General features: G+C 61.4%; 2 protein-coding genes across 2 annotated transcripts; both read right to left on the reverse strand.

Moving 5' to 3' along the window:
• Positions 1–359: 359 nt before the first annotated feature.
• On the reverse strand, positions 360–6,318 carry LOC148053653 (SUN domain-containing protein 5-like). The gene is made up of 11 exons (XM_087773123.1): positions 6,036–6,318; positions 5,701–5,785; positions 4,866–4,933; positions 4,195–4,256; positions 3,953–3,993; positions 3,606–3,699; positions 2,947–3,022; positions 2,246–2,358; positions 1,473–1,640; positions 1,023–1,112; positions 360–491 (listed from the first exon to the last, which is right to left on the reverse strand). The coding sequence occupies exons 1-11, from the start codon at positions 6,316–6,318 to the stop codon at positions 360–362; spliced, it is 1,212 nt and encodes a 403-aa protein (XP_087629249.1).
• Positions 6,319–10,720: 4,402 nt separating this feature from the next.
• On the reverse strand, positions 10,721–16,680 carry LOC148053654 (SUN domain-containing protein 5-like). Its single transcript, XM_087773126.1, has 11 exons — positions 16,398–16,680; positions 16,063–16,147; positions 15,228–15,295; positions 14,557–14,618; positions 14,315–14,355; positions 13,968–14,061; positions 13,309–13,384; positions 12,608–12,720; positions 11,834–12,001; positions 11,384–11,473; positions 10,721–10,852 (listed from the first exon to the last, which is right to left on the reverse strand). The coding sequence occupies exons 1-11, from the start codon at positions 16,678–16,680 to the stop codon at positions 10,721–10,723; spliced, it is 1,212 nt and encodes a 403-aa protein (XP_087629252.1).
• Positions 16,681–17,832: the final 1,152 nt, after the last annotated feature.

Raw genomic sequence — 17,832 nt, forward strand, 5'->3', positions numbered from 1 at the left:
GGTTCCGTCTGCTCCTGCGGCAGTTGTAAACTGCAGCCGGGCCCCTCTGCCTGCCCTGGGCTGGTGCCACTTGCGGAGCCTCCCGGGGTGGCGGGAGAAGGAGCAGTGCCAGGCTGGGCCTCTCCTCTCTGGAGTAAACCTTAGGCGTGCTTACTGCCTTCCGCAGGTTGAAGAAAAAATTCAGGAGAAGTCCTAACGCTTCCCACGCGCTCCCGCCCTCCCCCCAAAGGGCCTTCTTGCGCACCCCACTTTGGAGACAGATCTTCTGCACCAATCTGAAGTGCCACATCTTTTTTATTTTTTTCTTCCTTCCCCTTCTGCTGCTCTTTTCTTTATGCCCTTCTCTTTTTCCTCTGGTTTCAGTCGAGGCTTTCGGGTTTTGCCATCTTCCCGTGAACCTGCACTCGATAAATGCAGGTGTACGCTGGGTTTCCCCAGTTGCTCTTCACCAGAAGTTTGACACGGGCAAAGGCTCTGGGAAGCGGCGCGTTCTGGCAAGAAAAGCGGGAAAAGGAAGCGGGGGTGTTTGTTAGGAGCGACAATGCAATGAAGGTGTCTCCCCCTGCCAGCCCTGCTCCTGCTCAGGAACGAGCTCCTGAAAGTGGGTGGGAGCGGCTGTGGAAAGCTGAGGCTCGCTGCTGGTACCGGGGCTGCTGGGGAGGCTGGGGAGACGGGAAGGGGGAAGGCAGCTGGCAGCCTCTGCATGCCGGCCCTGCTGGGGCTCAGCCTCCCTGCCCTCTGCCCCTTCCCTCTGCTGCTTGCTCTGTGCTGGCAGAGAGGCCGGGGAGGTGCTCGGGTGCGGGGGGCGGCTGCTGTGCAACCCCACCAAGCTCCCGCTGTCTGCTCTGCCTGCTTTCCTCCTGGCAGGCGTGAGAGCACGGGGAGAGAAGGGGCACGCTGTGCTGGGAGGAGAGGACACTGTCCCTCGGCCCAGGGAGAAAGCCTTCACGCTCTTCCTGCCATGGACTTGCAGGCAAACCTGGTTTGCTCCCCGGCACCTTGCCCCTGCGCGTGGACCGTACCTTCAGAGGGAAGGTCTGAATGGGCTCCTTTGCCACGGTGTACGTGAACGTCCCAAGGAGAGTTTCCTCTTCTCCGTCCGCATCCACTCCCTCAGGGGCAAAGCACAAGGAGAGCAGCTCAGACTCGTCCCCACAAAGAGGGGACGGACGTGCGGGATCAGCCCTGCTATCTCCCCACCCTCTCCTGGGGCTCTAGCAGTAGGCTAGCACTCGCTATGGTGGAGCTCAGTCTCGGCCTTGACTTCTGCTCAGGAACCCTGAGGTGCTTGTCCCGAACAAGTCCCAAGAGGGATGAAACCCCTAGAGCCCTTGAAGTGTCCCGCTAGGGCCGTGCAGTGCTCAGGGGAGAGCAGGATGCAAAGCTCAGAGGACACACAAAAGCAAGCAAGACCCTGCCATGGCTTTCCCCCAGGGCCAGATCCCCGCCAGAAGCGCCCAGCAGAGACTCACAAAGACAGCGACGTCTCTGGGGGCGCTGGTGACGGTCCCAGATGGAGAGACTTCTTTGGGGATGTGCTGCACAGTGACGGCAGTCAGATGGACGCGTGCTGGCAACCTGATGACCACCTGGCCCTGATCCCCTTGTAGAGGCCAGCAGTTTCCTGGGGAAACATCCGGCTGCAAGCAGAACGCGAGAGCAAGGAAGAGTGAGAGAGTGTTGGGGCCAACACAACGGCGCGCGTAGCTTGAAGCGTAGGCGCCGTTGTGTCCGTGGGGTCTATTTTGGCTTGCAAAGGGGGCGCGTGGGAGGAAATGGACAGAAGCAGGAGGCCTTCGTCCCTGCCTGACTGAAAGGCGGCCCTCAGGATTATGGGGCAGAGGAGAAGAGCGGTTCTGAAAGCGTCCCAGTCAGGGCCTAGCAGAAACACCTCTCTGCCCAGTGGCTCTGCAGGGCACCCCCCACCTCCCGCCTGCCAGCCCCAAAAGGCGCTCTTAGGGATGGGCGTGGAAACGGGGTCACCAGGGAGAAAGTCTTTCACCCAGCTGGGGCAGAGCACTGTGGGCGAGATGCAGCAGTTTGGCTCCGTTCAGCTCCATTCCCCTCCTGAGGGGAAGCGCTGATTGCTAGCAAGCCCAGCCCTGTGTTCGAGCTTTGCTTTCGGGAACCTGAGCAACACTGTGGGCTTGAGCAGTGCCACTGGAGCGAGGGGAGAGCCCCTGCGGTCGGTCCTCAACTTCAGAGGGAGGCAGGAAACCTTCCCTGAGGAGTTCTGCTAGGATACCTGCAAAATAGTGTCGGGAGGGTTGGCAGCGCACAAGAGCCACAAAAGCCTGCAGCCCCAGTTCTCTTTGCAGATGTAGGTCTCGGAAGTTCTCTGCATGTCGATGGTGGCACCTGGAAGGGAGGGAGAGCAGGTGACTACTGGAAGAGGCCACATTCTAGGAGCACTCGGTGCTCAGACAGTATTTCTGATGCTGCCGGCCAGCTCCACGTCTGTCAGTCCTCTCCTCCTCCCCACGCTGCTGGGGGTGCCCAGCTGCACAGGGGAATGACGGCAGCCACGTGCCTGGTGGTGACTGCGTCTCTCACAGCGCCACGAGGAGAAGGTCTGCGGGTTCTGGGAGACGGCGGGCGCCCACGTGAATGACAGCAGACCAAAACTGAGGGCTTGCGGCATGGGCAGCAAAGGATGGCCCAGCCATTCCCTCTTCGAATGCAGTGGAGAGGAAGAGAGCCCTTCCACGAGCACGGGAACACGTGCGGGGGCAGCGGCGGAGGCACCCGTGCGGAGGCCCCTGTGCGGAGGCCGAGGGCAGGACTGGGAGGGAGTCTGAGAGAGCCACTGTGCCACAGCCTTGCTCTTGGAGCCCAGGAAGCACTGAAGCTCCCCCACTTTGGAGAGCAGCGCCCGGAGCACAGGCTTCTTTGGGGCGTGCTACAGGCAAGCGCAGGGCAAGGAGACTGGGCTGCTTGTGTCCGTACCAGAGCTTTTCAGGGCCCAGTCAGACATCTCGACGGAGACTTCCGAAGCCATCTGGGACGCTGCCTGGTTCACTTCCTGGGAACGCCATAAACGAACACAGAAAAGGACCACATCAGCGGGCAGTTCAGCGTGGCTGCTAGCGCCGGCAGAGGCAAAGGGTCAGTGTCAGAAAGGCAAGGCAAGCCTTGTCCACAGAGCTGCAAGACTCTCTGCTGCTGACGTGAGCCACGAGGAGTGAGGAAGAGAATCTGTGTCCGCGGCCACGGCCATGGCCGCCAGGTGGGTTGACGAGGGTCCCCACGCCCTCGTCCCCACCCTCCACGCTCTGCCGGTCAGCGGGGAGATGGGCTCGGGCCCTGCAAGCGACGGCTGGCCCCGTGAGCGTGCCTGGGTCTCATCCCTGCCTCAGGAGCCCAGCCAGAGGAGCCAGAGTGCCGGCGTGCCAAGGGAAGGCTGTCGGGAGTCCTCTGCTGCCTGAAGCAGCCTGCTGAAAGTGGGCCTGGAGAAGGGCCTGTGCAGCGCAGCAGCTCACCCAGCAAGCCCCTGGGGCAAAGGCTGGGTTGCTGCAGTCAGCAGTCCGACCCCACCAACAAGCCCAAGGAGTGCTTTCTCGGGGGTTCTGCCCAGCCAAGCCTCCTTCCCCAAAACGCAGCATCACCTTTGCCCTGCTGATCTCTGCCCTCAGTTGAGCCACCTCCTCCGTCAGAAGCTGCACCTTCTGGCTATGCTCCGCCAAGGAAACGCGAAAGTTCCTGCATGACAGGAAAGCAGATCTTGTCAGAGAGCGGCCCGTCCCCTCTGGGGAGCGTCTCAGCTCGGCAAGAAGGAGAGACACGTGTGCTTTCCCTGCTCTGCGCGTGCTTCCCTTCCACACCAGTTTGAGCAGAAGGCAAAGGCAGGTAGGAGGTATGGGAGCCCTGGCTGTTAGCAAAAGGAGTGCAGGTAGCACGAGGGCGGCTGACGCTTCTGCACAGAACCAATTCCAGCTCAGGAAACGTCTCTTACCGCAGGGTCTTCAGGTCTTCTGCAGACACAAGTGCCAGCTCCTGAAAGGGAAAAACGCTCGGTTCGAGCATCCGCTACCAGAGCCGCCGGGGCTTCCCAGGAGAGGCTTCCCTAGGAAGACTCGGCACAAGCTGCTGCTTCTTTGGGTCACCCTGCGTGGCAGCAGGAGAGCCCGTGATTTCTCCAGCCGCTCTGAGCAATGCTCTGTTGCAGGAGGTGCCTGTGGCACAGGAGTCACCGACCTCTAGCAGTGCCTTTGTCCGCATTGTCCACCCTGGCAGTGAGGTCCCGCAGTAAACACCAGCTGCAATTCACATCATCAAGAGAGAGTTATTTGACTGGGGTCGCTAGCGATGCCTGCAGTGGCGTTGTCTCCTGCCTGTTGCCTTAGGGGTGGGGCAGCAGGTGAGCTGAGGAGGTGGGGAACGTGGGGTGCGGAGAGAGGACGCGCCTCTGGCCGGAAGCCATCGGCCCAGGCTTGAGGGGACTGCGCAGCCGTGAGCCTCAGGTGTGCTCAGTGCCCCAGAGCTATTCCCCGCTTCCCCTCGCTGCTTCGGGGAGCCCCGAGACCAGGCTGCATGGGCTAGGAGAGGTACCTCCCCATGGGTCCCCCTGCACGGCCCCTCCCCTCTGGGAATCCCCAGGTCAGGCTTGGAAGTAGCTACGCCCTTCTCTCGCGGACTTGCAGACTAAGCAAGCCATGTGGTCCAGTGGCCAGAGCAGCAGCATGGCTGGGAGGCTCCCAGTCTTACTGGCAGTCCAAAAGGCAGTCCCAGTGCAGGCCGTGGTCGGGAAGCGCTTGGGCCATGGGCGTTTCCGCCCAGAGCGGCCCAAAAGGAAAGCTGGCCAGCTGAAAGCTGGCATGCAGCACAGCCTGGCTGTCGCTCTCAGGTGTCTGCTCATGCAAACTCACCAAGAGCCACGGGGAGCCACAAGAAGACGACTTGGAAGATCCTCTTCTTCTGCAGGGCCATCTTTTGCCTGAAAAAGAGGAGGGAGTCCTGTGGCTGCCAATGCTCCAAGTCTTGGGCAAAGCCCTCCCCGGGTGGAGTTCCCTTTTCAGGCCGGAAAGCCAGCCTTTTGGAAGCCTCCTGCTGCCAGGGAGCTGCCAGAGCAGCGCCCAGGAGGAAGACGATTTCTGTCCACACCGTTCAACACTGCCGGCAGATCTCCCCCAGGGGAAGGGCTCCAGAAGCACTATCCCAAAGGGACTGAAAATTATCCAGGGAAGTAAAGAGGCCGAGCAAATGAAGACTGCTTTTCAGCAGTCTTTCTGGTGGGGACCTTGCTCTCTCTTGGGCTGAGAAAGCAGGCCTGTTCTCACTTGCGATCACACAGCTCTCTCTTAGGGGTGTTTTTCCGCAGAGCTGGGAAGCGCAGGAGCCTTGTCTGCCTTTCCTGCCAGAGCCCTCCCAGACCTGCGCGGTCACTTGCCAGAGCTGGGGAAAAGCCTTCCCCTGCGGAGGCTTGGCTCTGCACCCGAGCGTCTGGCTACGCGGCAGTTTGCCCTACCGCAGCCAAAGTGTGGGGCTCTGGCAAATGCGTGGGAGTGAGACTGCCGAGGGGCTTTGCTCTTGCCTCTCCCTGAGAACGGCCACAGCACGAGCAGCGCCCCAGCTTGGGCGCCCGACTGGGAGCCCTGGGCTGCTGCCTGGGGAACACCCTCTGCTCTCCCCTTGGCTTGCACCGGCCCTCAGACATCCCCTTTCTCTCCCCCGTCCACAGCAGAAACGTGATGTAATACGTACGTGGCGGAGATGCACATCCTCAGCAGACGTCTCCGCGGGGAGACAAGGGCGCCTGCCGGATGGCAAGTAAGGCTGAAGGCTGTCCCTGCGCAAGGAAAGCAGAGAAAAGTTAGGCCTGTCTCTTGAGGTCTCTTCTCTAGGATGCCCAGCCCCGCGTGTCGCAGCGGCCTGCGGGGAGGCGGGCACCGTGTCCTCCACACTCCCTCCCTGGGGCAAAGAGCAGGGCAGCCTGCACTTCTCCTGCCGCCTGTGACGTTTGGCCAGAGCTCCAGCGCAGCGCAGCCCTCCAAGTTCAGCCCCGAGGAGGTCACGGCAAGCAGCAGTGCTAAGCTTACTTGCAATTTCTGTGGCCTTGTCGCGCCACTTGGCAGGCCCTTGAGTGGCTGAGCCGGGAGCTGACGTGGAAGAGAGTATCCCCAGCTCCACCTCCGTGCGGAGGTTCCTGTCGGAGGAAAAAGACAAGTGCCCGTTGCCCACCGTCCCCACGCCGCGGGAGCCGAGGCGGGCAGGAGTAGCCTGAGCGGCGGCCCTTGCCAGAGGACGGGCCGTCCCAGCAGCAGCGAGAGAGGCCAGCACAGCTGGGCTGCTCCCAGCGGGCCCCCCCTCTCCTTTCCCCATCCTTTGCTTTACAGGCCTGCAGTGGGAGCAAGCTGGCAGCAGCAGACCCGCGCCTCGGGAAGCCCACCCGGCAGCACAGCGCGATTCTCAGCCCGTCCCTCCCTGCTCCCTGGCCCCTGGCCCCAACCTGCCCCGCGGCAGACACCTCCCAGTGGCCGTTCGCGTAGGGGGCACGGGCTGCTGTCCCACGCCACGGCCCCCCCCACCTCTTCCCTGGGCACTCCCAGGTCTCCCGACCCCTCTCTGCCCCGCACAGCTGCTCCCATCAGCCAGGCAGGATCGCGCCTCAACGTCCTGAGGGGGCCAGTCTCAGGCCCCAGGGGCTTGGCCTCCCCGTGCACCAAAAGCGCCCCGTGCAGCAGGGCTGGGCTCCGACCCTGCAGCACGAGGCTACCGCCTCCCCAAAAGCCCCTGCTGCACACTGCCTTTTGGCTGGGAGAGTGAGCCAGGCTTTCCGCCGAGACCCGTCCCCACAGAAGGGGGGCTTCGCAAGCCACGGGGCTCTTCTTCAGAAAACTTCTGTCGGCTTCCCCAGGCTGCTCCGCACCCCGCTGACCGTGCTAGGCCACGTCCCTGCTACCAGCCCAACCTGATGCCCCGGGCAGATGCCAGGCTTCGTACCTACTCGTCTGGCAGCGGCTCAGCCCCGCTGCCTCCCCTGCCGGCTGTTGGCCAGCCTCGTTCCCCAAGGAGCCTTGGGAGGGCCCCTGGCGTCTTCTCTCGGGGGCCTTTCTCCTCGCCATCTCTGGGCAAAGGCAGGCTCCCCGCTCCGCTCTTCCGCCTCAGCCCCAGCAGTGTGGCCTGCCCAGGCAAAAACAGCTCCGGCAGCAGCCCCACGCTGCCCCACAGCAGGAGCGCGCCTGCCCAGGGCAAGAGCCACACGGCAGCTGTGGGCTCCTTGCCCACGTGCCACAGGGCTGTGCAGGCGGCCAGCTCTGACCTCACAGTGGTGGCTCTGACGTCACACTGGGGCTCCCCAGGGCGCAGCAGGGCGGGGAGACCCGGTGGGCTCCCCTGGGGCAGCACGGCTCTCCTGGGTGGTGGGAGCCCATGCCTGTGGGCCCCCCGAACCCTGCCACGCTCCCGTGCCGGGCAGCTGTCTGGCCTGTGCTGCCGGGCAGGCTTCCAGCTCTCCTGGGCATCCCCGGGAAACCAGAAAGGCTGCTGGAACGGGGGCTTTGCTCTCAACCCACGGGGCAGCTGCTTCTGCCAGCGTTTCTCCTTTCGGAACCGTTTTGTACGCCAAGAAGAAAAACCCAGGAAGAGGCAAGACGGGCTTGTACGAAAGGAGCTGATTTTCCCCTTCCCCTGCTTCTTCCCGGTAACCCCTTCCTGTGCCTCCCGTTTCTCTGTCGGTTCCTCCAGGAGGCCCTGTTAAAGCAGCAATCCATCTCCCCTCTCTTAGGTGTTCCCTTCGAACCTGTTGTGCCTCTTTTTCCTTCTCTCTATTATGAAAAGCCATCCACACTACCTCTAACATCTTTCCCTAATCCCTTGGGTCTGCCCCTTTGAAGTTTTGGAGTTTCTTTCTTATAGCTGGGGCCTATTGTCTCATAAAGACAGAAGCCAACTGAACAGCCTCTTCTGGTTTTTCAGCGTCTAGATTCGTGTATTTCCTGGCAGTGACTTTTAACCGCACCAGGAAGGCAGACGGGGATTCCTTTGGTTCTTGCTTAACCTCATAGCATTTGCACCAATTGATCGCTTTTGCCATAGCGTGCCTTATGCCAAATAGTACCCGAAAGCCCCTGGGGTCCCGGCTGCTTAGGATCCCCCTGTGTCTGCGGCAGGAAAATTTGGATCTGTCGTTCCATGCAGGTCCCCATTACCCTATGCCGCTTCGACCTCTTTCCGAACAGTGTTTCATACCACCTTCTTCTCAGTACCGTCTAACAATGTCTCTAATATTACCTGTACATCGTTCCAATCAGGGGCTTGGGTCCTGATTATAGTTTCCAAAACTTTAGCCTCCCTTTCTGGCTCTTCCCTATCAATACCCGCCGTTTCCTTCCAGGACCTCAAATCCGTTCTTGGGAATGGCACTTTAACGCTTACTGGCCTGTTATATCCGTCCGCTTGTCGGAGAGAAGCTTGTAAAACCTCTCCTGCTTCCCCTTGTCGTCCCCTCGTTCTTCCTGCCATCACATTAAATCCTTCTGCTCCACCAAATCGCCCATAGCCAGGTCCATAGCCACTTCCTCCCGCGCTACCAGCCTCACCAGCTCGCCTATGGCTGCTTTCTCTTACCCTGCTCACATGACTAATAGCATCATCGGCGTCAGGATTCTCTCCCAACCTCTGCCGGGGAGCAGCCACTAACTCTAGGTCATCTTCTTCCTCCCGTCAGCATTTCCAACATCTCTTCCCCATACTACAAGCAGAACACCATCGTTTTAAATTCCTACCCCTCCCCTCCTTTTCTAGAGCCAAGATCAGAGGATCCTGTGGGATTATTCCGCATTCCTTCTGCCATTCCGGGTGGTTTCTTAGTGTGAAAAATAAATGCACGTATGGTACTTCATCCCATTTACCCTCCCGCCTGCAAAGTACCATCAGTTGTACTACAGTAGTATATCTTAGAGTTCCATTCTTTGGCCATTTTTCCTGATCTTCGAGACTATTCATTGGCCACCAATTGTCACCATATTCTAGAAGCTGTTTTCGAGTGAGAGGCTCCCCTCCCAATTTCCTCCAATGTTTCAAGATACGTCCTAGGGGAGATCTTTTCCGAATGCCCCCTTCCGCAGAGGGCTTAGTACCCGCCATCAAAGATACGGCAACACCAAACAGAGAAACCATCACTTTGCACAAACTAGTCAGAGGCATTGCGCAGAAGGGGACTCGAGCCCCTAGATTACCGTCAGTGGGACTCCAACCCACCCCTTTGGCCAAAGGTTTCCAGACACAGCTGTCCTAGGGACTTTGGCCCGATAGGATCCAATCCTTCCCTTAGGTACCTTTACAGGCCAACCCTGCGAGGCCTTCGCCGCGCCTGACGGGCAGGCAACCGCCCTTTCAATCCGAAAAGGAATGCCTTTACCTTGCCGGGGTCCTGCTCAGAGCTCTTCGGTCCGCGCTTCGGAGGTTCTTCCCGAGAATCCCTCGGTGCCGGCTGGGGGTGCTGCGATGCCGCGGATCCGTTGAGATTCAGAAGCAGAGTCCCATCTGGGTCGCCCAAGCTGTCACCGAAATGGGGAATCAACCTCTTCACACCAATGTAGCATCGAGAAGCAGGCATTCTCTTTATTACAGCGCTGGATGCACGGGGGATGGTCCCACCTAAGGTGCCTACCGTCATGCAAAGCTAATGGGAAAATTGCCGTTTCTGCAATCTTAGCTTTAGAAACCATTTCCAGCAGCAGGAGAACCCCAAAAGCAACCGGGGATGCCCACTCCCCAGCCCCATCTCTCAGGAACCCCTTGGGAGCCTCCAGCACCCCCAGGGAATGCTCCTGCCACCCTGACCCCCTCCCAATACTCCCTGCTGTTAGACAGCTGCCAGGAAGACGGGCTTCTAACCCTCCCCATCCCTGGAATCCTTTGGAGGAGCTTTCCGAGTGGCTGCCCGCGATGTCCTTAGCGGAGAAGGCGTTGTAGCCCAGGACACGATGCCCATGATAGCAACAGCGGGAGGGAACAGCCAAGTGTTGCAAAATGCAGCACTGGGGGACCGAGGGGCCTCGAGTGTTAGATGGTGGAGCCCATGATGGGAACAGCCCAAGGGCTGCAGAACCGCACAGCCTTTCTGGGAAGCCCAGAGACGGTGGTCCGTCAAGAGGAAAGACGGGTCGGGGTCGTCCCAATGCCAAGGGGAGAATAACCAGGGGCCAAACGCTGGAAAATTCCCCGTTGACACTAATCAATGGGACACAAAAGGACCCCCGACAGAGAGCAGCGAGCTCTAGAGCGGGGACGTTGATGGGCCGAGGAACGGGGGGGTTTCCCACAGGCCACTCAGACAGGCTCCCCACACCCCTTTCACAGAAACCGGGGGGTAACCGACAAACCGACAGCCGGGATGCTGGGAAGGTGCTAGGCCAAACGGTTCCGTCTGCTCCTGCGGCAGTTGTAAACTGCAGCCGGGCCCCTCTGCCTGCCCTGGGCTGGTGCCACTTGCGGAGCCTCCCGGGGTGGCGGGAGAAGGAGCGGTGCCAGGCTGGGCCTCTCCTCTCTGGAGTAAACCTTAGGCGTGCTTACTGCCTTCCGCAGGTTGAAGAAAAAATTCAGGAGAAGTCCTAACGCTTCCCACGCGCTCCCGCCCTCCCCCCAAAGGGCCTTCTTGCGCACCCCACTTAGGAGACAGATCTTCTGCACCAATCTGAAGTGCCACATCTTTTTTATTTTTTTCTTCCTTCCCCTTCTGCTGCTCTTTTCTTTATGCCCTTCTCTTTTTCCTCTGGTTTCAGTCGAGGCTTTCGGGTTTTGCCATCTTCCCGTGAACCTGCACTCGATAAATGCAGGTGTACGCTGGGTTTCCCCAGTTGCTCTTCACCAGAAGTTTGACACGGGCAAAGGCTCTGGGAAGCGGCGCGTTCTGGCAAGAAAAGCGGGAAAAGGAAGCGGGGGTGTTTGTTAGGAGCGACAATGCAATGAAGGTGTCTCCCCCTGCCAGCCCTGCTCCTGCTCAGGAACGAGCTCCTGAAAGTGGGTGGGAGCGGCTGTGGAAAGCTGAGGCTCGCTGCTGGTACCGGGGCTGCTGGGGAGGCTGGGGAGACGGGAAGGGGGAAGGCAGCTGGCAGCCTCTGCATGCCGGCCCTGCTGGGGCTCAGCCTCCCTGCCCTCTGCCCCTTCCCTCTGCTGCTTGCTCTGTGCTGGCAGAGAGGCCGGGGAGGTGCTCGGGTGCGGGGGGCGGCTGCTGTGCAACCCCACCAAGCTCCCGCTGTCTGCTCTGCCTGCTTTCCTCCTGGCAGGCGTGAGAGCACGGGGAGAGAAGGGGCACGCTGTGCTGGGAGGAGAGGACACTGTCCCTCGGCCCAGGGAGAAAGCCTTCACGCTCTTCCTGCCATGGACTTGCAGGCAAACCTGGTTTGCTCCCCGGCACCTTGCCCCTGCGCGTGGACCGTACCTTCAGAGGGAAGGTCTGAATGGGCTCCTTTGCCACGTTGTACGTGAACGTCCCAAGGAGAGTTTCCTCTTCTCCGTCCGCATCCACTCCCTCAGGGGCAAAGCACAAGGAGAGCAGCTCAGACTCGTCCCCACAAAGAGGGGACGGACGTGCGGGATCAGCCCTGCTATCTCCCCACCCTCTCCTGGGGCTCTAGCAGTAGGCTAGCACTCGCTATGGTGGAGCTCAGTCTCGGCCTTGACTTCTGCTCAGGAACCCTGAGGTGCTTGTCCCGAACAAGTCCCAAGAGGGATGAAACCCCTAGAGCCCTTGAAGTGTCCCGCTAGGGCCGTGCAGTGCTCAGGGGAGAGCAGGATGCAAAGCTCAGAGGACACACAAAAGCAAGCAAGACCCTGCCATGGCTTTCCCCCAGGGCCAGATCCCCGCCAGAAGCGCCCAGCAGAGACTCACAAAGACAGCGACGTCTCTGGGGGCGCTGGTGACGGTCCCAGATGGAGAGACTTCTTTGGGGATGTGCTGCACAGTGACGGCAGTCAGATGGACGCGTGCTGGCAACCTGATGACCACCTGGCCCTGATCCCCTTGTAGAGGCCAGCAGTTTCCTGGGGAAACATCCGGCTGCAAGCAGAACGCGAGAGCAAGGAAGAGTGAGAGAGTGTTGGGGCCAACACAACGGCGCGCGTAGCTTGAAGCGTAGGCGCCGTTGTGTCCGTGGGGTCTATTTTGGCTTGCAAAGGGGGCGCGTGGGAGGAAATGGACAGAAGCAGGAGGCCTTCGTCCCTGCCTGACTGAAAGGCGGCCCTCAGGATTATGGGGCAGAGGAGAAGAGCGGTTCTGAAAGCGTCCCAGTCAGGGCCTAGCAGAAACACCTCTCTGCCCAGTGGCTCTGCAGGGCACCCCCCACCTCCCGCCTGCCAGCCCCAAAAAGGCGCTCTTAGGGATGGGCGTGGAAACGGGGTCACCAGGGAGAAAGTCTTTCACCCAGCTGGGGCAGAGCACTGTGGGCGAGATGCAGCAGTTTGGCTCCGTTCAGCTCCATTCCCCTCCTGAGGGGAAGCGCTGATTGCTAGCAAGCCCAGCCCTGTGTTCGAGCTTTGCTTTCGGGAACCTGAGCAACACTGTGGGCTTGAGCAGTGCCACTGGAGCGAGGGGAGAGCCCCTGCGGTCGGTCCTCAACTTCAGAGGGAGGCAGGAAACCTTCCCTGAGGAGTTCTGCTAGGATACCTGCAAAATAGTGTCGGGAGGGTTGGCAGCGCACAAGAGCCACAAAAGCCTGCAGCCCCAGTTCTCTTTGCAGATGTAGGTCTCGGAAGTTCTCTGCATGTCGATGGTGGCACCTGGAAGGGAGGGAGAGCAGGTGACTACTGGAAGAGGCCACATTCTAGGAGCACTCGGTGCTCAGACAGTATTTCTGATGCTGCCGGCCAGCTCCACGTCTGTCAGTCCTCTCCTCCTCCCCACGCTGCTGGGGGTGCCCAGCTGCACAGGGGAATGACGGCAGCCACGTGCCTGGTGGTGACTGCGTCTCTCACAGCGCCACGAGGAGAAGGTCTGCGGGTTCTGGGAGACGGCGGGCGCCCACGTGAATGACAGCAGACCAAAACTGAGGGCTTGCGGCATGGGCAGCAAAGGATGGCCCAGCCATTCCCTCTTCGAATGCAGTGGAGAGGAAGAGAGCCCTTCCACGAGCACGGGAACACGTGCGGGGGCAGCGGCGGAGGCACCCGTGCGGAGGCCCCTGTGCGGAGGCCGAGGGCAGGACTGGGAGGGAGTCTGAGAGAGCCACTGTGCCACAGCCTTGCTCTTGGAGCCCAGGAAGCACTGAAGCTCCCCCACTTTGGAGAGCAGCGCCCGGAGCACAGGCTTCTTTGGGGCGTGCTACAGGCAAGCGCAGGGCAAGGAGACTGGGCTGCTTGTGTCCGTACCAGAGCTTTTCAGGGCCCAGTCAGACATCTCGACGGAGACTTCCGAAGCCATCTGGGACGCTGCCTGGTTCACTTCCTGGGAACGCCATAAACGAACACAGAAAAGGACCACATCAGCGGGCAGTTCAGCGTGGCTGCTAGCGCCGGCAGAGGCAAAGGGTCAGTGTCAGAAAGGCAAGGCAAGCCTTGTCCACAGAGCTGCAAGACTCTCTGCTGCTGACGTGAGCCACGAGGAGTGAGGAAGAGAATCTGTGTCCGCGGCCACGGCCATGGCCGCCAGGTGGGTTGACGAGGGTCCCCACGCCCTCGTCCCCACCCTCCACGCTCTGCCGGTCAGCGGGGAGATGGGCTCGGGCCCTGCAAGCGACGGCTGGCCCCGTGAGCGTGCCTGGGTCTCATCCCTGCCTCAGGAGCCCAGCCAGAGGAGCCAGAGTGCCGGCGTGCCAAGGGAAGGCTGTCGGGAGTCCTCTGCTGCCTGAAGCAGCCTGCTGAAAGTGGGCCTGGAGAAGGGCCTGTGCAGCGCAGCAGCTCACCCAGCAAGCCCCTGGGGCAAAGGCTGGGTTGCTGCAGTCAGCAGTCCGACCCCACCAACAAGCCCAAGGAGTGCTTTCTCGGGGGTTCTGCCCAGCCAAGCCTCCTTCCCCAAAACGCAGCATCACCTTTGCCCTGCTGATCTCTGCCCTCAGTTGAGCCACCTCCTCCGTCAGAAGCTGCACCTTCTGGCTATGCTCCGCCAAGGAAACGCGAAAGTTCCTGCATGACAGGAAAGCAGATCTTGTCAGAGAGCGGCCCGTCCCCTCTGGGGAGCGTCTCAGCTCGGCAAGAAGGAGAGACACGTGTGCTTTCCCTGCTTTGCGCGTGCTTCCCTTCCACACCAGTTTGAGCAGAAGGCAAAGGCAGGTAGGAGGTATGGGAGCCCTGGCTGTTAGCAAAAGGAGTGCAGGTAGCACGAGGGCGGCTGACGCTTCTGCACAGAACCAATTCCAGCTCAGGAAACGTCTCTTACCGCAGGGTCTTCAGGTCTTCTGCAGACACAAGTGCCAGCTCCTGAAAGGGAAAAACGCTCGGTTCGAGCATCTGCTACCAGAGCCGCCGGGGCTTCCCAGGAGAGGCTTCCCTAGGAAGACTCGGCACAAGCTGCTGCTTCTTTGGGTCACCCTGCGTGGCAGCAGGAGAGCCCGTGATTTCTCCAGCCGCTCTGAGCAATGCTCTGTTGCAGGAGGTGCCTGTGGCACAGGAGTCACCGACCTCTAGCAGTGCCTTTGTCCGCATTGTCCACCCTGGCAGTGAGGTCCCGCAGTAAACACCAGCTGCAATTCACATCATCAAGAGAGAGTTATTTGACTGGGGTCGCTAGCGATGCCTGCAGTGGCGTTGTCTCCTGCCTGTTGCCTTAGGGGTGGGGCAGCAGGTGAGCTGAGGAGGTGGGGAACGTGGGGTGCGGAGAGAGGACGCGCCTCTGGCCGGAAGCCATCGGCCCAGGCTTGAGGGGACTGCGCAGCCGTGAGCCTCAGGTGTGCTCAGTGCCCCAGAGCTATTCCCCGCTTCCCCTCGCTGCTTCGGGGAGCCCCGAGACCAGGCTGCATGGGCTAGGAGAGGTACCTCCCCATGGGTCCCCCTGCACGGCCCCTCCCCTCTGGGAATCCCCAGGTCAGGCTTGGAAGTAGCTACGCCCTTCTCTCGCGGACTTGCAGACTAAGCAAGCCATGTGGTCCAGTGGCCAGAGCAGCAGCATGGCTGGGAGGCTCCCAGTCTTACTGGCAGTCCAAAAGGCAGTCCCAGTGCAGGCCGTGGTCGGGAAGCGCTTGGGCCATGGGCGTTTCCGCCCAGAGCGGCCCAAAAGGAAAGCTGGCCAGCTGAAAGCTGGCATGCAGCACAGCCTGGCTGTCGCTCTCAGGTGTCTGCTCATGCAAACTCACCAAGAGCCACGGGGAGCCACAAGAAGACGACTTGGAAGATCCTCTTCTTCTGCAGGGCCATCTTTTGCCTGAAAAAGAAGAGGGAGTCCTGTGGCTGCCAATGCTCCAAGTCTTGGGCAAAGCCCTCCCCGGGTGGAGTTCCCTTTTCAGGCCAGAAAGCCAGCCTTTTGGAAGCCTCCTGCTGCCAGAGAGCTGCCAGAGCAGCGCCCAGGAGGAAGACGATTTCTGTCCACACCGTTCAACACTGCCGGCAGATCTCCCCCAGGGCAAGGGCTCCAGAAGCACTATCCCAAAGGGACTGAAAATTATGCAGGGAAGTAAAGAGGCCGAGCAAATGAAGACTGCTTTTCAGCAGTCTTTCTGGTGGGGACCTTGCTCTCTCTTGGGCTGAGAAAGCAGGCCTGTTCTCACTTGCGATCACACAGCTCTCTCTTAGGGGTGTTTTTCCGCAGAGCTGGGAAGCGCAGGAGCCTTGTCTGCCTTTCCTGCCAGAGCCCTCCCAGACCTGCGCGGTCACTTGCCAGAGCTGGGGAAAAGCCTTCCCCTGCGGAGGCTTGGCTCTGCACCCGAGCATCTGGCTACGCGGCAGTTTGCCCTACCGCAGCCAAAGTGTGGGGCTCTGGCAAATGCGTGGGAGTGAGACTGCCGAGGGGCTTTGCTCTTGCCTCTCCCTGAGAACGGCCACAGCACGAGCAGCGCCCCAGCTTGGGCGCCCGACTGGGAGCCCTGGGCTGCTGCCTGGGGAACACCCTCTGCTCTCCCCTTGGCTTGCACCGGCCCTCAGACATCCCCTTTCTCTCCCCCGTCCACAGCAGAAACGTGATGTAATACGTACGTGGCGGAGATGCACATCCTCAGCAGACGTCTCCGCGGGGAGACAAGGGCGCCTGCCGGATGGCAAGTAAGGCTGAAGGCTGTCCCTGCGCAAGGAAAGCAGAGAAAAGTTAGGCCTGTCTCTTGAGGTCTCTTCTCTAGGATGCCCAGCCCCGCGTGTCGCAGCGGCCTGCGGGGAGGCGGGCACCGTGTCCTCCACACTCCCTCCCTGGGGCAAAGAGCAGGGCAGCCTGCACTTCTCCTGCCGCCTGTGACGTTTGGCCAGAGCTCCAGCGCAGCGCAGCCCTCCAAGTTCAGCCCCGAGGAGGTCACGGCAAGCAGCAGTGCTGAGCTTACTTGCAATTTCTGTGGCCTTGTCGCGCCACTTGGCAGGCCCTTGAGTGGCTGAGCCGGGAGCTGACGTGGAAGAGAGTATCCCCAGCTCCACCTCCGTGCGGAGGTTCCTGTCGGAGGAAAAAGACAAGTGCCCGTTGCCCACCGTCCCCACGCCGCGGGAGCCGAGGCGGGCAGGAGTAGCCTGAGCGGCGGCCCTTGCCAGAGGACGGGCCGTCCCAGCAGCAGCGAGAGAGGCCAGCACAGCTGGGCTGCTCCCAGCGGGCCCCCCCTCTCCTTTCCCCATCCTTTGCTTTACAGGCCTGCAGTGGGAGCAAGCTGGCAGCAGCAGACCCGCGCCTCGGGAAGCCCACCCGGCAGCACAGCGCGATTCTCAGCCCGTCCCTCCCTGCTCCCTGGCCCCTGGCCCCAACCTGCCCCGCGGCAGACACCTCCCAGTGGCCGTTCGCGTAGGGGGCACGGGCTGCCGTCCCCCGCCACGGCCGCCCCCACCTCTTCCCTGGGCACTCCCAGGTCTCCCGACCCCTCTCTGCCCCGCACAGCTGCTCCCATCAGCCAGGCAGGATCGCGCCTCAACGTCCCGAGGGGGCCAGTCTCAGGCCCCAGGGGCTTGGCCTCCCCGTGCACCAAAAGCGCCCCGTGCAGCAGGGCTGGGCTCCGACCCTGCAGCACGAGGCTACTGCCTCCCCAAAAGCCCCTGCTGCACACCGCCTTTTGGCTGGGAGAGTGAGCCAGGCTTTCCGCCGAGACCCGTCCCCACAGAAGAGGGGCTTCGCAAGCCACGGGGCTCTTCTTCAGAAAACTTCTGTCGGCTTCCCCAGGCTGCTCCGCACCCCGCTGACCGTGCTAGGCCACATCCCTGCTACCAGCCCAACCTGATGCCCGGGCAGATGCCAGGCTTCGTACCTACTCATCTGGCAGCGGCTCAGCCCCGCTGCCTCCCCTGCCGGCTGTTGGCCAGCCTCATTCCCCAAGGAGCCTTGGGAGGGCCCCTGGCGTCTTCTCTCGGGGGCCTTTCTCCTCACCATCTCTGGGCAAAGGCAGGCTCCCCGCTCCGCTCTTCCGCCTCAGCCCCAGCAGTGTGGCCTGCCCAGGCAAAAACAGCTCCGGCAGCAGCCCCACGCTGCCCCACAGCAGGAGCGCGCCTGCCCAGGGCAAGAGCCACACGGCAGCTGTGGGCTCCTTGCCCGCGCGCCACAGGGCTGTGCGGGCGGCCAGCTCTGACCTCACAGTGGTGGCTCTGACGTCACACTGGGGCTCCCCAGGGCGCAGCAGGGCGGGGAGACCCGGTGGGCTCCCCTGGGGCAGCACGGCTCTCCTGGGCGGTGGGAGCCCATGCCTGTGGGCCCCCCGAACCCTGCCACGCTCCCGTGCCGGGCGGCTGCCTGGCCTGTGCTGCCGGGCAGGCTTCCAGCTCTCCTGGGCATCCCCGGGAAAC

Source organism: Nipponia nippon, unplaced genomic scaffold, assembly GCF_047370975.1.
Source record: "Nipponia nippon isolate SJK-2023a ecotype South Korea unplaced genomic scaffold, ASM4737097v1 scaffold_38, whole genome shotgun sequence".
Lineage (NCBI taxonomy): Eukaryota > Metazoa > Chordata > Aves > Pelecaniformes > Threskiornithidae > Nipponia > Nipponia nippon.